This window comes from Tachypleus tridentatus, chromosome 7, assembly GCF_004210375.1.
Source record: "Tachypleus tridentatus isolate NWPU-2018 chromosome 7, ASM421037v1, whole genome shotgun sequence".
NCBI classification, from domain to species: domain Eukaryota; kingdom Metazoa; phylum Arthropoda; class Merostomata; order Xiphosura; family Limulidae; genus Tachypleus; species Tachypleus tridentatus.
The window spans coordinates 14,659,703-14,680,264 of record NC_134831.1 but is presented as its reverse complement, the minus strand read 5'-3'; the positions used below and the strand labels follow the sequence as shown (position 1 = coordinate 14,680,264).

At 30.5% G+C, this 20,562-nt stretch overlaps 1 protein-coding gene across 2 annotated transcripts; it reads right to left on the bottom strand.

The window, feature by feature from the left end:
* Positions 1–1,869: 1,869 nt before the first annotated feature.
* LOC143255174 (coiled-coil domain-containing protein 12) lies at positions 1,870–12,858 on the bottom strand. 2 transcript variants are annotated; one of them, XM_076510427.1, is made up of 6 exons: positions 12,711–12,858; positions 8,569–8,759; positions 8,140–8,216; positions 6,478–6,539; positions 4,283–4,394; positions 1,870–2,048 (listed from the first exon to the last, which is right to left on the bottom strand). In XM_076510427.1, exons 2-6 carry the CDS (start codon positions 8,748–8,750, stop codon positions 1,951–1,953), a joined length of 531 nt encoding a protein of 176 aa, XP_076366542.1. In that variant the 5' UTR covers positions 8,751–8,759; positions 12,711–12,858; the 3' UTR covers positions 1,870–1,950. The 2 variants fall into 2 exon arrangements, with proteins under 2 accessions (XP_076366542.1, XP_076366541.1); XM_076510426.1 differs by having other exon boundaries at positions 8,569–8,761; positions 12,680–12,803.
* Between the last annotated feature and the right edge of the window lie 7,704 nt (positions 12,859–20,562).

Below are 20,562 nucleotides of genomic sequence, written 5' to 3'. Positions count from 1 at the left end.
ATAGCTACTGATCACAAAAGGTTGTTGTGGAACAGCTTGCTTCCATCAAGCTGAAAATATTAATGGGTGATTCTCTTTTAAAATCTTTGAAATTTCTACAAAGTTAAAATAACTTTGAGAGAATGTTATCTCCATTCTGTCATATGTTACTCCAAAAGTAAGGCAACTGAGAATGCTGCAACTATTAGAAAGATGGAGACTCTAGAAACTAAGTGCTCCTTTTTTAAGGGTTGGGTTGAAAGAGTGGTATTTGACCTACATACTGACCAAAAGTACTGTTTGATATGTTGGCACATGTATTATTAATTTCTGATATTACTTCTTGAATTTGGAAGTGATCTCAGAATTTTGTTTATTTGTAGATTAATGCAAAGCTATGCAATGGATTATCTGTGCTGACCCAAATGTTAGCACAAGTTTGGAGATTTACCGCTGAACTACTGGGAGACTGTCCCCAAGAACTTTTGCACATATTTCATATGTAATGCCTGGTATTCATAGTTGTATAACAAATATAAGTTAATAGTAAAAAGCATATTAAAACTGACAGCTAAATCGTGTACGATATGTTAACTATGTTGAGTTTCATAAGTATGTTACATGAAATACAAGAATATAGGAAAATATTATCATGAAAAATATAGAAGAGATCTTGTACTTAGAGTATGAAATTATAGGAATCTCTCAGCTCCTGAGTGTCTCTGGTAGCTCACAGACCCCCTGCCTTAATTGTGTGTTATTCCCATTTAGCCAATTGTGGAATGAAAGCCTTTTAACATTAGGCCATAAGTAGCTAATGGTGTGAAGGTATTTAGAAATAGGACATTACTGGTATGTCTGAAAAGAAACTTATCTGACTAAAGGCTGGCTGTGAAAGTTTAAATCTTTCAGTGTAAGAATGTATGTAGAAAATTTATAAAGACATACATTAGGAATCTTTGAAAAGACAAAGTACAGTTTAATCCTTCTTTCTCTATGCATCAAGTGGTGTTTTTTTGTTTCACACATTATATGTTTTAGGTTATGCTGTCATTTGTTTATACTAGTGACCAATAGATGCTACCTCTGATACTTATACACAGTGGTAATATATGTATGTAGTGTAATAATTAGACATTAATATAGTTGTTTTTTATTGGTTTAGAGTAGTGTGCTGTTTGTAATATTTCTATTATACATGACCAATGCTGTACTAATGTGAGATAAGAGAGGAGTGTAATACTGTATCAAAAACATACATTCAGCTTGCCTTTATAGTTAGTGAAGGTCATCCCAGACCTGTATCAAAGGTCATCGTTGACCGTTTGGTGTTTATTCTTTAAATATCACAAAGTTACCTGAGGGTTATCTGCACTAGCTATCCCTAATTTGGCAGTGGAAGACTAGAAGAAAGTTAGCTTGTCTTTACCAACACATAGCAAGATTGACCATTATATTATAATGGTTTGTGGGGTGAGGATTAGATACTGCAACTGTTAGTTGTGCACCCTAACCATCAGGCCCTTGTTGCATGCTTTACTATAATTTTATAAGGTTAAAAAAAAGTGTTTTTGGCACATCGGTTGGGGTTTCTCCACTCCACCAGAGCAGTGCAAGGGTTAAACCAAGCTCATTAATTGTTCAAGATATATTTTTTGTGTTTATGAAAGCTAAACACTCAAATTCTTTGTGTGGCATATAGTATATTAAATTATGAAAACATTTTTTTCCATTTGTTTAAATTACAATGCTTAAAAGAAATAGATCCTGTCGGTGAAGCTTTTTCATATTTCTTTTAAACTTCAATGAGCAGTTCTCTTTGTGGAACTACAAGCCTACTTGGAAATACATTACAAATAACTGTACTCAAGCAAGAATAGGTAATGGATATATAGAAAATAAACCAGTGTTTATTGTGTAGCTTACATATATACAGTTTATTGTTGTAAACAATAATAATTTACAATATTTTTAATCTTCATCAGAATCTACTTGTTGAGCTTCTCTCACGTTCGCCACAACATTAACAGCATTAGCCAAGTCCTCATCTCCAGCTTTCAGTCGTTCCCCTGAAAATAAAATGTAGATTGACCTAATTTAAGGAAATTAGTTCCTATATTATACATTTATATGTTAACTTCACTCTCATTTCTTAAGTAATCTAAGGTATTAATACTTGTAGTTAATTGACTTCCAGACAGTAATCAACCCTAGTATGTACAATTTAAAGCTCTTTATATATATATATATATGCACAGCTAATTTAACAATGATCTAAAGTATTCTTGATATATGCACTTAAAAAGTTGAAACTAAAACAGTAAACCTACAAGCATTTTCATTTAACACCAGCTCAAAAAATAGAGGATATGATAAAGCTCATACTTTTGTTAAATTGCAAAAAAAATGACTGCTGGCTTTGAATTGCTATAGCTTGTATTTCAATGTCATTTACTGGCAATACCTATATGTTTAAGTTAAATAGATAAATTCCAACTTCTTGCACTTCGTACTGGATTTTCTTAAGTGTATTAAAGGCTGTAATAATATAAACATTACATTCACAGCACAAAGACTGAATCAATTCAAATACAATTTCCAATACTACTCTATATACATATAAAAATGGGTCTTGTTCCAAGATGGAAGTGGCTGTTTTTTGTTTATTTTATACATAAACATGCATGCATTCTAGTCTTATTTTTATTTAAATAGTAACACTTGTACTGAAAATTCTTATCCTATACTATCTATAATATTGTTTTACTTTGCTACATATGTAATGTTTTAAAAGATTAGAGGAAAGAGACAAAACCAAACTGTTTAGTGAAGTCTCTTCAAACAGTAACTCTGAAGTGTGAGATGTTTGAAAGCCAATAAATTCCACAGAATGTTAATTCGCAGTTCTTGCAGATCCTTAAAACCTATTCTATAGATTTTTGTAGTTTTTAAAGCCTGAAAAAGGTCTTAAATTTATGGAAGAACTTAAAAGGTTAAATAGTAAATGATTACAATCTCAGAATTAACACAAACCTACTGAAAGAGTGGTTAATTATGCTTAAACTAGTCTCCAAAAGGAACATCAAAATACAGTTGTCTGCACTGTTTTTTGTTTAGTGACCAACCCTGTTAAAAGGCTGAAGCATTAGACCAATGGGGAAGTGCTTGTTTATTGACAAATGACAGTAAAAGTGACAATGTGCAAGTCTATTATTCTTGACATCATGGATGTTAAAGCACTCAGTTTGTATATGTAGAGAGACAACATTTATTTTCACATCAGCAAGAAATGTAATGTCTAGTTTATTATCCAGCACAGCTGTAGCTACAGGTAATTCCTGCAGTAAGAAAAGTGTTACAAATACACCAGACATCAGGAATGTCACCAATTAACTTCATGGGATCAGTTGATAAGATACACTGGAGGTCAAGATTACCTGGGCATCATGCACAGTATCTCATCCATTTTCATCCTTTGAGTTATAGGAATAAAGATAAGTACTCAGTTATGTTTTCAGACAGACATCTGTCAAAGTTCAACTTGGATAAATACTGACTTTTTTTGTTCCATAATTGATAACATTTATTCACCCTGATTCTGATTTAGTAAACAATATATCTTTAAACAGTATATATCATAAGGTATTTCAATAAGGGCACAAAAGTCAATATACATTGACAATATTTTATATTATTCAACTGCTGACAACCTTTTAACAATACTATTATCCAACTGATAACCATGGTTTATCAGTTACGTGTACAAAGGTATTGGTCAAATAACTTCTCCAGTATCCAAGTGCAGCAGAAAAATGAAGGGACATCAACAGTTGGAAAGACATTTTTGCAAACTGACCGGAAGTATAATTAACACTAAATATTTTATTTTTATTTCTATCTGAAGATTATGTTTGCTTGTTACTGTTTCTACTGTTTTCCTTGCATTTTACAATTAATTAATTTGGTTGAATAAATGATCAATTCATTATTTAACACTGATTTGAAGTAATGGTAATATAAACTATCCAAATCAACCTTAACCTTGTTACACCATTAAGGATTAGAAAATATACTATTTGAAACAGTTGTGTCTTTAAACCTTCATTTTGGAATACAAGATAATTTTCTGGCTTTTTTTTAACCAGTCTTAGATTTAGTGTTTATTAAAAGGATAATTCATTTTCAACCTTTTTCTCAATTTTGTTTTGTATAAATGCTCTAATTAAAGTCATATTCCTGTGGGTTTCCTAGTTATACTGATATGATTTGGGAAAAACCAATGATCTACAATCATAATACTTACGTATTAGTTCAGCAATAGCTCGTTGAGTCTTCCTCTCTAACTTTTCTAACTTTTTGGCAACATCTCGTTTCAAATCCCAATCTGGTTTTCTTGGTGCCAATGTTGCTAGATCCTAACAAAAAAAAAAAAAAAAAGGAATTGCATAATTAACCAATACATCATGGAAACAACAGATTCAAGAATAAATAAACATCAATATGTGTAAACACAAAATTATCCTTCTGCTGCAAGAAGATTATTTGTGACTTTTAAAAATAGTTCTCACTTTAAAAGTAGCATTTCAATCATGAATTAACACGTCTGTGTGTTCATTCTCTGGTCATATTATATTCACAAGCAACTGAATAAAATAAATATCCTTATGAGTAATTACATACAGAAATTTTGATTGTAAAAAAAAAGGCTACAAGAGAATTACAGCATTTTTTTATCCATCCTTCCAAAGAATAAAAACTTCACAAAAATCTTTATCTACCAGTTACAAGGCTTGTTGCTGAATTTAGGCTGTTTTTTTTTATCCATTAATGAAAAATAATAATCTGACATGTTATAATGTAAACAAATATTATATAATAATTCTAGAGGGTAACCATAATATAATGAAACTCGTGCTTATATAATACTGGAAAAACTTTATTACACAATGTGCAACCTCAAACTTCATTTTTATCTCGTGCACATGTAGATTTGCAATAGGGGGTCACAGTTTTCTTGTTTTTCTTCCAATTCCCATCATGGAGAACTCTACTTTGATTCATTCTTGTGATGCAGATATAAGATCATGAATATGTTGCACATGGATCTTGTGCACTGGTGTCAGGGGTAATTAAAAAATAATCTTTATACTTACAAAATAGTAGAATTGATGTTCCAAACAAATAACTTTTAGACCAAAACAGGTAAATCTAGAAATATTATTACAATAACTTGAAACTTGCTGTGACAAAGAATGTGAAGATTTTGAGGCCAAACCAAATGTTTACTTTTATTACGTAAGTAGAAACGTGAACCTTCACATATATCTGAGAAAGTAAATGTTTCTAAGTCTGAAATTTTACAAATTTATTACAGAATCAATGCATATTTACAGGGCCTTTCACAATTAATAAAAAAAACCAAAAAACTTTGAAATTTCTGAAAGCGAGCTGTGATACTTAGCTAATAAATACTGTTCATGCTTTGACAAATAGTTTTTGTAAACTAATTACTTACTAGTGCTTTGTGTTTAAAGGTTCATCAGAAAGCATTCAAGCAATGTTATTTTTTCTCTCTTGTTAACAGAAGCCACTCATGGAAAATTCAGTCTTTTGGTTTGTGTAATTTCCCTTACTTGAATAAAACTTTATCAAAGTGCATCACCAAAATGTAGCAGTCCCATATGGTGGAAAATGTGTGAGGACTATTTAATTTAGCAAATTCATTATGTAAATACAATGCATTGAATACTCAGTATACACAACACAAGAGAAGTGTCATAAAAGATAAAGTAAGAAGCAAAATAAACAGTAATACTTTTAACACTGACAAAGGAGCACTAATGTAACTGGCACTTCTGCCTCTCCCCAGAACACATCTTTAATGAATTACCAATGTTCTTAAACACATGTTGACTGGTAATAACATTCTTGTACCCTTTAGAGATCTGTATCTTCTAATCAAACTGTTACTTCATTCCGTTCTGTTCTTTATTTATTATCTTGTTTATAAGGCATGTTCATTTAAACAACAATTTTATGTTAAAAAACTGACAGTTAAACTAATTGGTTGTTAAATAAAGATTGTTTTCTTTGAGTCAGCTGTCATATATTAATTGGCTACAGTAGGATATTCTTTCAATGCAAGCTTACTCTATGTAGCTATAGGAGCATTATGACACACAGCATCAAATACATACTCACAAGTAATGTCTTTTTTCTCTGTTTTTATGTAATATAAAAACATGATTACTGTTTTACATAACATCTTTTAACTAGATGTGAATGTTTTACTTCACTTATATCAATTAGCTATACCATAAAAGGATTTTGAATCTAATATACACTAGCAGTTCTAGTGACATAAGTAAATCGTTCAAAGTAGTACCATAAAAGGTTTACCCTTTTCTTTTATTCTGATTTGAAGTTCAGAAACTACCATTAATTATAGCACTATTATTTATACTACATGCATGTTTGTTATGATTCAGATTTACTTACCACTTCCTGGATAAGTGGTTCTGGTTTTCCTGCAGCAAGATGGTCTTGGATTTGTTCGTCCACTGTATAAAAAAGTCCAACGATACTGTAAATTTAAAACCTTAAACTTTTAGCATTAAAATAATAAAAGTATATACATATTAAGCTATGCGAGAGTACAGCTGTGATCCATGAAATAAGATCTGGAAAGCCAATAAATGTAGATAAGTGGGTCTTGCATTCACAGGACTGATTGCTTACTGCATTCTAAATCTTAGTTGAAATTATATGAACCATTAAAAACAATTCCTCCATTAAACAGGGAAAAACAGAAGTAAGAGTATACAATCTTAATCTGTTTCAGAAAATTATTTTTGTATTTTTTAACCCTTTCTAGCCAGATCACAGATAACAGGCTATGTGATTGTGTTTGTTGACTTGCATTCAAAATTTTATTAAACTACTATTTTATGAATTTATCTCATTTAATTTGGTATTGAACTCTAGATTATAGATTATAATTCAATTTTTCATATTATAGATTATTTAGTTTGTTAATTTAAAAGTAAATATAAAAAAACACACCTAAACATCAATTTTTGTGTGTCACATGGGATACATGTTGAATGCAGCAATGGCTCAAATTAGATGTTTGTGATGTCAGAATACAAAGTCGATAGTTTTGTATGCATTAAGAACTGAAATTACAGATACTGACAAGCTAGATTATATTGTAAGAACCTCCCATCTTTCCTATTTGCTGAGATACCACTTGTACTGAATCAAGCACAATGGCCCTGCTCACCTCTTTCCATGTTTGGAAACAGTCCTTTATATACACTTATACAATCATATACATATATGATGTGTAAATAACCAATCAAAAGCTCAGAATATAACTTTAGTGGTTTTCTAAGCCAATTTCAAATATAACAGCAACATCTGTTTCTTTTGAGATAAACCTCTGTGCTGGTAAGTTGAGTCTTTTAATCTTTGAAATTTCATACACCTTAGTTACTAATTATAATGCAATTTATGGTATTGATGAAATAATTTTTTTTTGTCATTGAGAATTTATATAAAAATCTTAAAATAATTTTTTTGTTTCACATCCTCCATGCGTAAAATTCCTTAAAACTTAGCAAGCTATGACAATCAGCAACAAAGATCATAACTAGAAGAGATAATTGTTTGATTTACTTCTTTATTGACTGTTATGTTTTCTGAATAATAAAAAATGAAAAATAAATTCAAGAACTGTTTTGTAAATAGTAATAATTTAAATACACATATTATGCATAATAATCGAAAAGTGACTATTTTACAAAATACTAGTCCATTGAAAATCAGCCAAGATAGGTCATTTTGTAAAGACTAAAGGTCAGTTTTATATTACTGGATAGGGTGTCATGAGTGCATGTACTTCTGTAGTGTTAACCAGGCATGGTTGAAAAGTCAGTGTAATAAAACTAAATATATAATGTTAAGAGGTTTAAGCTGTTTTGACTAAACATTTGTATTTTTGTGCTATAATCTGCAGTTCTTCTACAACAAAAAAGGCATAATTTATATTTCCTCGTTTTTATGGTGGTTATGATATTGATCAAATCAACCAAACCTGTTCAGACTCATTTTGACCTGATGCACTACCATATGTACCATAATAACTGCTTGATACAATACCTGATTCAGGCTTGGCATTCTCAAGCACAAAAGAATTTAAGGACTCATGTTGAGGTTTGTAGCTCCGAAATATTGGTCTACAGTGGAGAAAAAAAAATCTGTTATTTTTACTTGGAACTAGAAATAAAGAGCCAAAGGTTCCTATTCTACTTAAAAACATGTTACCAAGTTTTAAAGTTTTTATGATATTTACATAAAACATTATCCTAGTTTTATAACAACATGTTTCTTCAGATTGGAGCAAAGCAAAATTGGCTATCTAATGTGTCAATGTGAGGAATCAAACCCTGGATATTAGAATATTCAGTTCTTAAACTTACTGCTGTCCCACCATTGGACTACAACACATTACAACTTTTAAAAAAAAATATTAAAAGTTTAGATATTTATTGAAATGGTACCAATAATCCCAATAAAATTAAAACCCACTTAGGAAGAGAAATTTCTGTTTGTTCTATGGAATCAATGCTGTTCTCAGTATCATTCTTTGCACATGGTTCATCAGTGTTCTCAGACTGGTTAAATTTCCTTTTCAAAGTCTTAATCCATTCACGTCTTTCAATTCCCTTTTCTTCCAGATTGCCCACTTGTATCGTTTCATTTTCACTCATTATGAATACCTGATTATAAAAATACCAGAAAAAACAATTTAAAATATACAAAACTCAAGCAGTGTTTCATACAGAGGCATTTCAACATATGGAAAGCCTTCCATAAAATAACAAGCCATGGAAATGTGCATTACTAAGCATGTCTCAGCTCCTCTTTGAATATACAAAGTGTTCTTTGTAACAAGTAATAAATTGCAAAATTGTTTTGCTTCACAATTTTTTCCAAAAAAGAAATATATACTGAAGCACAGACGTTAGATAAAAGTAGAAAAATGTGAACCAAGAGTATAAAAACTAAACTATATAAAGCTTTGGGCTTGTTTTTTTCTGGAATGCACAAGAAACAGATAAGGTTACAATTCAGGTGTTGAAATTGTTAGGAGCTTTGTCAGTGGAATGAAAAGGTTGAAAACACTTGACTATTATGCATAATAAATCCACACTTCAGAAACCTAGATGCAGACATCTTTTTGGTTTGAGTTATAAACTTACAAAAATGCTTTGCCTGATGATGTGATATGTTAGTTAGTTTCAATGCTTTTAAAAATTGTGGATGGGTTCTTGAATAACTATATTCAAGTTATTTTCAAAAAATTGTATTTTTTGTGGATGACTTCATAACACAATGGCTTTCCACCATCTTCATTTTCTTACAAATATCTTGTCCTGTGACCTTTAAGCCTTATAATGAAATAATGAACTTCATTATACTAATAAACTTAAATTTTTAAACAAAGTATTAGTTGAACATAAGTTATGATGTGTAGCATGCTATAGAAAAATTTAGTACATCATGTAGTCATAGATAAAAGCATGTCATATTGTGTACATTGACAGATTAAAGATAATATTTTTTTTCACAGAAAATGTTTTTCCAACAAGTACTTACCTCCACTCATGAGATTTTTTTAAAAGTTGGTAGATGTTTGGAATCTGAATAAATTGTAGAAGAGTGGCAGAAAAAGATGAAATAACCTAGATAGGCCAAATGGCCACTCAGATATGAAGTTACGTGACAATAAGACTTAAATAGTTGTATTTAAGTTCTTAAATCTGATGTATACATAACCACAAAAACTGTGCTTTTATAGACAATGAAAAGCTGTTTTTTACATAAAATGTAAAATATAATCTGACTATCTGGATTATAAAATGTTTATTCTTTCATACAGTTAAGATATTATGAAGTAGCTGCTAAAGAAAATCACAAGTCTAGTCTATTACTAGAGTTGGATTATTAGTGGAATTTGATAACTAAGTAATTGTCTGGCTCATTAACTGATGAATTCAACCACATAATCTTGTTTAAGACCTGGATAGGTGAAAATTAAAAATAAAAGGAATATCATTATTTTTGTGATTTATGATATGAATAGACAAGTTGAATAACTTTTAATTAAATAATGGTGATATTTCCATCACATGGATGTTATTAATAATCAAAAATATTAATTTCCATTAGTTGAGAATTTTCACAAAATTAAACATTGGTAATTTTGATTAATTGATTATTTTATAACATATAATCAATTTAACTGATGATTACAGATAATCAGTTACATCAAGTAATTGTCCAGGCTCTAGTCTGTACAATTAATTCAGTTAATTGCACTCCTAGTGCAGAGGTTTAAAGGCTTTTTAGTAAAAGAAAAAATACATTGGAAAACATGATGCATAATATGGTGGAGTCCAGACAGTGAGTTTACATGACATAACACAAAGAAAAAATAATATTCAAAAATATACATTGCAACAGGTGAACTTCAAAGTATCAAAATATAAGCAATTCTACAAGATATGGTAAGTGTCACAAAAAGATAAATAGAAGTAAAATGAAACAAAAATTGGAATTCAGAGTAATGCAAGTACAGTTTAACTTGTTTTAAAATTCTTACTTTGATATATTTATTTTGTTAAGACGTGTTACTGAACATATAAAAGAGATAGGAACAAATGTTATACATTATGTACAACTACATGATGGTGGTATCAATCATGTGGATATTTTAGGTTCATCTTCACTGTACAAAAAAAACAATAAACTTAATAGCATATGTTATTTCACTTAAAATATAAATGGAAATAAGATTATGGAACAGGAATAGTCATTTTTGTTTATACAACAATATTCCAGTAAGAATTACATCAAAATTATTTTATGCCAGCAAATTGCTAATTCAACATTTATTTATTCTTCTTACATGTTTATTTGTCACTGCATAACTTTATCAATTCATACAATTTTCTTTAAACCTGCATGCTTAAGTTAACTAATCATGAAATGTCAACAACTAAAAAGCTAATAATTTTGCCATGGGTCAACCTCTAATATATTTTTGTTGAAGGAAATATATAGTTTTAAACCTTAAATTTCAACTAAAGAAAATACTAATTCATAACTGATTGCAACATGCAAGTATAAATGTAATAGAGCACTGCAACATAAACATTCTTTGACAAAGAAAGTAACAAATCCTACACTAAGAGGGCATAGCTATCATCACAAAATAGAAAAATCCAGAAACTGTGTAGAAAGTTATCATACAATAACAGCAAAATTGCTAAAACTTCAATTTTCAGTGCAATACATTTTCTTATTCCTAAGCCTTTGATTTCCAAGACTACAAAGAAATGAAAATGACTAATTTCCATCAATCATCAACGTTGCAACACAAAATCTGGGATCACGTGTACAAAAACATGGTTTCTTTCACATATTAGCATTACACCAAAAGTGTTTGACAGTTATCAATTTCCTTGTATATATGCAATTCACATACTAGTGTGGTCACATGTTGCACAATTTTATTTATTTATTTAAGATAAACACAGGAACATATAGTCTGTTTTATCCACTAAAATAAAAGTTAAAGAAACAAAATTCAAATCCAACCTTTAACATTTAAGTATTTATTACAACTTTCTTAAACTTACTGTACCTGCAACATATCTGAAAGTCCAACTATCCTGTTAAACCACTTAGTGTAAAAAAAACAAACCAAAAATACTGGGTGAAATAACAAGTTTACTCAATAATTTAAAATTACGTGTAATGTTGAGAGTATTTTAAATTTTTTTTAAACAACTTGTATGTTATTATGGGATCTGTAACCAACAGTCATGGACCCACAAATGATATTTTAAAAATGTTAAAAAGTTTGATAGAAGTAAGTAAATTTATCATTAACTTTCTTCTGCTTGGCCTTTCTAACTACATTATGATTTTCAGATTAAACATTGATTTGGTACAAACCATAATTATTTACTATATCTTTAAACATAATAATTACTTTCGTGAACACCTATAAAATAAATAAAAATTTGAATTTCACCATAATAAAGTTTGAAAATGGTAGCCAGATACACATGATCTAAACTTTTTTCTCTTGAAGAATGGAGCAAGTGTTACTACATTTAGTTTAAATTAGATTAATTATTAGAGATTTTTAGAGTAACTTTGTAAAGAAACCTAAACCAGTTTTAAGTTGCATAATTTTTGTTATGACATTTAGTACAAAGCTGTACAATTGGTTATTCATACTGCGACTACTATTACTAGTTTTAACAATAATATAGTATCTAAAGATTAAAATTATCAATTTTAAAAGTTTATAAATAAGACTAATTTTCGTATTATTTCACACTTAACTGAAAATTAAAGAATTTATAGATTTATTTTGACCTTCACATATTAGTATGTTTATCAAAACAAGTGTCCAGCAATGGTAGTATTAAAAAAAAAATGAAACTAAAATTACAAGTATCAATGAGCAAAATTTTTCACATTAATTTGACTGTTAAGCTTAAATATTCATTAAAATATAGGCCTGTACTATTACTAGTAGAAAGTAAAACAAATGTATTAATCTTAGTAGTAATATTTACTGCATGATCGGAATAACAAGTAAGTTTAGGCCTATACAGTATCTTGTTATTGTTCATTACAAAATCCAAACATACCCAAAATTTGGATTCTATTGCAACTTCGATTGTCTTTTTAAATTACTTGAAGCTTAATCTCGATATACTTTCCAATGTTTTCCAATTCTTCTTGTAATGAAGAATTCTGACGACCTCTCTCGGATTTCGTCCAATGACGTAAAAATAAATAAATATTTGATTTGAAATAACATTTTATCAATATGTCGTTAGTGTTATGTCGTAAATTAAGTATAAACATATGTTTTCATGGTCTTTTCAAATGTAATTAGACAGTTACTTTCACTACCAAAAAAGCATTATTTTATTCTGAATAGAGATCAAATTGAATGTATTAGTACATCCATTATAAAAGGCTTAAAGAGTAAGCTTAAAGAATTTAAAATTCTTCTCGAATTGTCCAAAATATCAGTGTTAAATTTCACAGGTAAATAAAAATGTATATAAATTAGTTCTAGAGCCTGAATTTTCAGTTAAATTTGAACAGAGTATTCTTTAGAAAACTTACAAATTAAAACAAAACAACTAAGAAGGTGTTTACAAAGTAAATTTGGCCAGGAGATTAAGGCGCTTGATTCCTAATCTAAAGGTCGCGAGTTCGAATCCCCAACACGTCAAACATGCTTGCCTTTTCAGCCGTGGGAGCGTTATAATGTGACGCTCAATCCCACTATGCGGGGGTAAAAGAATAACCAAAGAATGGGTGGTGATGACTAGCTGCCTTCCCTCTAGTCTTACACTGCAAAATTAGGGACGGTTAGAGCAGATAGCCTTCGTGTGGGTTTGAGCGAAATTCGAAAAACAAACAAAGTAAATTTTATATTTGTAAGTTACAATATTTTGTCTACGAGTTTAAAAAAATAAATGAATCCAGTATATGCTTAGTTTTGACAAGATATAAACAGTTTAACTCTTTATTTAAAAAATCTCTTTGCCCTGTAACTTGACTAGCAGTTCTTTTACATCATATATTTTATTGAGAGTGTACTTTTAGATTCGTGATGAAAATAGCTTTTTATCCTTTACTTTTGTTCACAAAGAGCTACAAATGTAGTTAATAACAATCCAGTAATAAGTACAGCTAATTAATTATACTGGTTTTTGCTTTTGGATACAAGGATTAGAAAGCATTGTTTCATCAACTGGGTACCCTCATTGTTAATGATATTTCTAGCTGTAAATAATGTGATATAATGCCATGTTATTTTTTAATGGAATAGTTATTATTATTATTCACAAATATCTTTTATTGTTTTGTTTCGTAGTACGAAACGCTAATTACAAAGACGTTTCAATGAACGTTTTGAAAATATCATGAGTAAATCAGCTGAAGGTTAGATTATATTGTGGAAGTAAAATATGAACAATTTGCAAAGTAGCGGTCTTCAAATATTGAAAATGACTTGTGCGTTATAATAAATTAAATGTTGTTTGAGTTCACTATATTATTATATCACAATAAAAAGGTCTCTTTTAAGATATCTCTTTAATTTTGTTTGTTTGCCCTTGAACACAAGCGATCAAATGGACTATTTGAGCTGTGCCTTCCATGGGTATCGAAAACCGGCTTTTAACGTTATAAGTCGTTAGGCTTATCGCTCAGCCGTTGGAGGCATATCTTTAATACTAGAAAGCAAGTAATTGCTGTTACATTTTTGTTACAGATTTAAGCTGATGGCTATTAGTTTAATGAGATGAAATTACTTCTAATGAATAAATAAACGTTATATGATTTGAATAAACAAATAAACTTATCTCTTATAAATTAAATTGTCTTTTTCATTTCATTTGTGAGTATAAAAAGATTAATTGATAAATATTTTATTAATTTACGAGTATGTGCATCTCCAGATATTTAGCTAACTAACATAATATTACTCAAATACATATACAAATACACACATATATGATTAGTCGCTATCAAATCAAACATATTGGAAAAAGTGTTAACTGTTATAGTGTTGTTCATATGAAGTATGGGAAACTGATAACAAAAGTAATCTGGATACCAGTAGTTAGTTATGACTCCATTAGAAGCAGGTATCCAAATGGAATATTTAACTGTTTTAAATTGTTAATAATAAGTAGATTTAAAAGTAGCTATATAATACATACGTAGATATATTTGTACATTTGGCATATACATACATATATATATATACATACATACACACACACACATATATATATTAACAATTTTCATTTATTCTGTTCTTTGAGTTTTTATGTCCATTTACGGAGAATACATTTTAAGCTACATACATGCAAATGCATTCAGTGAAAATGTTACGTGTTTTTCAACATTTTTCTGCTATATTAGCGTATTTTTCACCTAATCATTATTTACTAAGACAAGTGGTTTTGTGCCTGAGGTTTAGTGTAAGCATGCGTTTAACAAACGTCGAGTACAAAGGAAGCCACCCATAACAACGTCTCGTATAATATGTAATTATAGCTACGTAGGACAACATTCAATGAAAAATAATCAACATTTTAAATAGGTATCGAACATTTGCAAATACCCAGCCAATTCTGCTGTAGACTTGTGAAACAGAAATGCGAATAGTAATAATACACGCATACCCAATTTCGGCGAAGTATGCAAATCAGTATAATAAATCACTCGCAATAGTAGAAAACATCTGTTGTGGTAAACGTTTTGAAATAATTGCAGAAAACCACGCAGAGACAAAGTACAATAGAGAAACAAAGAAATTAAGAATCTTCAACGTTGCAATTTCTAATCAGTGCGCGAAAAATTAACAAATTATTTTCTAATTAATGCGCATTAGTAAAACGTCGAATTTTAGCAATGTAAGACAAGAAGGAAGAAAGCTAGTTTTCACCACCCATCATCAACTCTTGGGTTACTTTTTTATCAACGAATAGTAGGATTTATCGTTACTTTATAACGCCCTCACGGCTGAAAGAGCGTGCATGTTTGGTGTGTCGGGGATTCGAATCCGTGACCCTCAAATTGTACATTTGTATAGGGTTTTAGTAAAATTTTGCAAGCCGTTTTTCCTGTAGATGCTTTTAAAACTACAATCAGAGACACTAATATAAATATACACAACATACTGTTTACTCCAAAAAGACGAAGAATTTCTCACCAGTATAACGGTGCTTAAATGTCTTCGAAAAGCTTATGTTGGTAGTAAAGAAAAACTTGAAAAAAATTTAGATAGTGAAAATCTTGACTTTCAATAATCAACTTAAAACTAGCCCTACAACTTTCACAGGAGTTTGTTTAGTAGTTGTTTATTGATTTTGGCATAGCATATCTAGTATTTTTGGCTGTTGGCTTTGGTGCTTGTAAAGTTTTAAAGAGGAACTTGGCCATTACCGATGAAAAATTGATAAAATGCACCCTTCTGTTTAAAGAATCATAATAAAAATAGTTCAATGACACGTGCAGGAAGTTTTTAGTAGGTTTGAATAAACTATTCAAAAGAACGATAATAATATGGAAAATAAATGCATGTATTTTTAATTTTGGTTAACAATCAGAAAATCAACTGTTTTGTTATTATCAATATTTTAATAGCTTTACCTATTGAGATTGAAGGCCTTGAGTGTTGTTTCAAGAACAAGTCTGTTTTTTTTTATGTTTTTGCCCCTTACGATGTTTTCTTATGGCAAAGCCACATGGGGCTATCTGCTGAGCCCACCGAGAAGAATCGAACCCCTGATTTTAGAGTTGTAAATCCTTAGACATACCGCTGTACTAGCGGGGGGACCCGTATGATTTTTTTAGAATATTTATGAAATTCATGGACCATTCTTATTATGAATCGCTACTGCAGTTCATGACAGCTCTTGTTTAAATTTACGCGAAATTCTGATAAACAACAATAACAACAAGCACCCCATTTTCTTCCACTATGTATAAGCTAAAAATTGGCTGAAGAGCTAGGTCAGATCCCTGCAAAGTTCAAACAAAGTCTTTCCAATCTGTAACTCATGACCAGGAGGAGAGAAAAAGTCGGCATTCTCACCTTCGAGACTTGATCTTGTAATTTACATTATAAAATAAGTAAGAATCACAATTATTATAACATGTTATATATCAACTATTTAACCATTTTATAAGAAGGTTTTATACAACTAACACATTCACGTCAGGTTTTAGCCTTTTCTATTGTTTTACACAAAGCGACAAACTTGACTATCTGTGCTCTGCCCACCGCGGTAACGAAACACGATTTTTAGCGTCATAGCAGTTTTTAGCAGCAATTTAATGAATGTATAATTGAAAAATTTTCATAAATAAAGTTGCATGCAACTTATCCTTATATGCAAATGTTTTAGATTAAATTTAAATATTACAAGAAACGCTTCATTATTAAGTTTAGTGCCTGGAATATGTTATAAAGAAATAAAACAAACAACTTTAAGCATGTAGTTTGTAAAGAACAGGTGATTAGTTTATGGAATAAACTGCTGTCGGCGGAACTTGAGAGAATTTCATAGGGTAACTATTGATTTAACGGGAAATATAGAATGCGTTTAACTTTCTGTTTCTTTGGGTGATTGTTCAGAAACAGTTTGTTTTATTATTTTCACGAATGGCTAATCCAAGTTTATCTGTGCTAACCATCCCTAATTTTGAAATAACAGACCAGAGGAAAAGCAGCTTGTCAACATTATTCACCGCAAACTTCTCTTTGCCACAAGAAGTAGAATAGGCAATTACATTATGACGTTCCCATGCGTGAAAGGACAAGTTCAATGATGGTTTTGATGTACCGCAACCCGGATATTGAAAGTTGAGTGTCCTAACCACCAGGTGAGAAAGTACCACTGTGAATGATCATATGGTTCATTGATTTCCGTGTATTTTGATATATAATCGTGTCTATAACTAAAATGTAAACTTACTCATAGCATAAACTAAAACTAGAGTTTCTATCAAGCGATATTTAATAATTGGATTATACTGAGATTGATAGATGATTCACAGATTTGTTGAACAACTAAACTTGGTATTCTACTAAACCAATTAACAAGAACGACTTAAATAGTTCTTAAACACAATGTTGCTTCCAGACATGAAAAAAAAAGATAACTTAGACTCATGGGTACTTAATCCTTTTCAACAGTTATGAAGTTAAATTTTTACCATATACACAGAGACAACTTAAAAGTTTGCACCTGTTTCCATTCAGAAACTATCAATAAAATGGAATTTTTCATGTTCATTTTCCAGCTTCTACTCAGCCATTTAATCAGGATTTGTTTTCCAGTTGATTTTTCTTGTGTGTGTGTGTGTGGAACTACATTGTACTTACCTTAATACATCCCAGTGAGACTAGGGCACTTGACTCGCAATCTGCTCGCCCTTAAAGTCGCAAGGGGCGTTATAATGTGACGATAAATCCCAATATTCGTTGGTAAAAGAGTAGCTCAAGAGTTGGCGGTGTGTGGTGATGACTAACTGCTTTCCCTCTAGTCTTATACTGCTAAATTGTGGACGGCTGGCGCAGACGGCGTTGCGTGAAATTCAAAACAAACAAACATCCCAATGGTGAGCTTACCGAACTATGGTTTTGCGGGTCCATTGTTCCCATACAACAACCAAAGAAGAAGAAAAAAAGCCCTATGCACTTTGGGGCACTGGTTTCGTAAGAGGCAGTCAAAAACCCCTATTGGGCCAGACAAGAGTGGCCAAAAAAACTGTTGGTTATTGTTGTTGATTAGCTGTCTTTTATTTACTTTATCAATTGAAAATTAAAAAAAAAAAACTAGCTCAGATAGTCCTTGAGTAAATTTGCGTGATTATTGGAAAACAGACTTATCCTAACGGTATTTCAGTACCACGCTTCTTGTAAAAAACTTGTTATGTGTTCTGTTACAGGTGACTTACTTGTATTTAAATTGATGTTATAAAGAAACTGGAAAATGATGAATAAAACCCAATTATTCTTAATTATCGTTTTTATACATCGTTAAAACTTTCAATTATTTAGTGGGTTTATTGTGGGTATTTGTGATCTGGTCTATTTATCAAATTTCCTGGCGTAGTCCTACTGCGACAGGACGCAAAGCATGAACCTGTAGATTCACAGTCAGGGCACGCTAACAACTAGACCATTCCAGACCAGCAGAAAATAAGAAGTTGGAAATAAATGTTACTTTTTTGTGAGTTGGTTACTAATGAAATGTATTATAAAAATATAGGAGTTATTTTCCTTTGATGTAGTAGAATTAATGTTATTTTCTGTCGGTGTCGTTAAGTTGAAGTGGATTATTAGACCTGCTAAGGAGACTTTAAAAATACCTTAAGGTGTTTCATTCAGAAAATGATTTATGTGGAAAAACGGATAATCTCAGCCTATGACTTAATCTTCATAAATCTCACATAAGAAACCTGAGGGAAAGTCCTTTACCCGCAAGTCAGTACTTTATCACATGCATTACCCGAGAGTTCAGTGAATTGTTCTAACATCTCCCCCTTCACATTCTAAGTACGTGAGTGGAAAAACTAAAATAATTTATGAAAATATGTTTATTAACCAATTCAATGCTGAATTAAACGGAAATGTGAAAGATTAAATTGATTTATCGTGTAAAAACATTAAGTTTTAAATATGCAGAGCATGAAATGTAATATCGTTTTTATATTTGAAATTTTGAAAGGTTTGTTTTTAACATTCTTCTGGTGTTATACTATGAAAAACGTAAACTAATCTTCATTTTATGAAAGAATGTGTTACTGGGAGTTTTAAGCTAGCTTTATTTCCTTGTTTAATATTGTACTTTAACTGCATATTACACGAAGTATTTTTTAAAATCATATTTATGTATTTGCATGTATTTAAAACATTTTAAAAATTTACTTAAGTTGTAAAAGAAAATTTAAAGTTTTTTTTTTTTTTAATTTGAAGATTAGTAATTGATAACTGAATCTGAATGTTATGAGGTTGTTCCGTAAGGATTTTCATAGTGCCATTATTTCAGGTTAGGAAAACAAAGAAAACGTCTTCCTTTGGTGTTGGAGAAAATTAGGTGTCGAGTTGATTTATATTTTAATAAAGGAACACCCTAAAAACTGGTATTTAAAATGAAAGTATGATTGTTCAATTTTAGAAACACAGTGTGAAGAATTTTTATATGTAACAGTCAATATTTCGTTATCATGAATTATACCCAATCCTTCTCACTGTTCGACATTCCACTGAAGATGTTCGAGTGTATGTCATCAACATTTAGAGTTAAACAACCAGAAATTCAAATCAAATGAAACGTGAATAATAAACCTTTAATATGGTTTACAGTTTAGAATAAAATGACCTGATAATCAATAAAATCGAGAAAGATGTAGTAAAGTGTTATTATCACGTGGCTGTGCTAAACATTTTTAACAGATGGAACTGACGATCAAACCTATTTCAAAATCCACTTCTTTATTTTCTATCTATAAATTACTGACACTTTATCCAAGATATTATAATATAAGAATCCAAAAGGATTATAGACTATGAGAATTTATCCTGGTTGATTACAGATTTACAACGAAAAAATCCCCTGATTTTTCGTGGTGGATATATTTTTAAAAAGGTTTGGTTTTTTTGGAAATTTCGTGCGAAGTTACGCGAGGGTTACCTGCGTTAGCCGCTCCTAATTTCGTAGTATAAAACAAGAGGGAAAGGCAGATAGTCATCACCACCAATTGTCAACTCTTGGACTACTCTTTTAACAATTAGCATTGGAATTGACTGTAACATTATAACATCCCAAGGCTGAAAATGTTTAGTCTGAGGGGGATTTGAATCTGTGACCTTCAAATTGCGACTCAAGCTCCCTAACCGCCTGGCCACGTGGGTCCTCGTGGTGGATGGAGTACAAATAGTTTTGCACGAAAAAAAAAAAG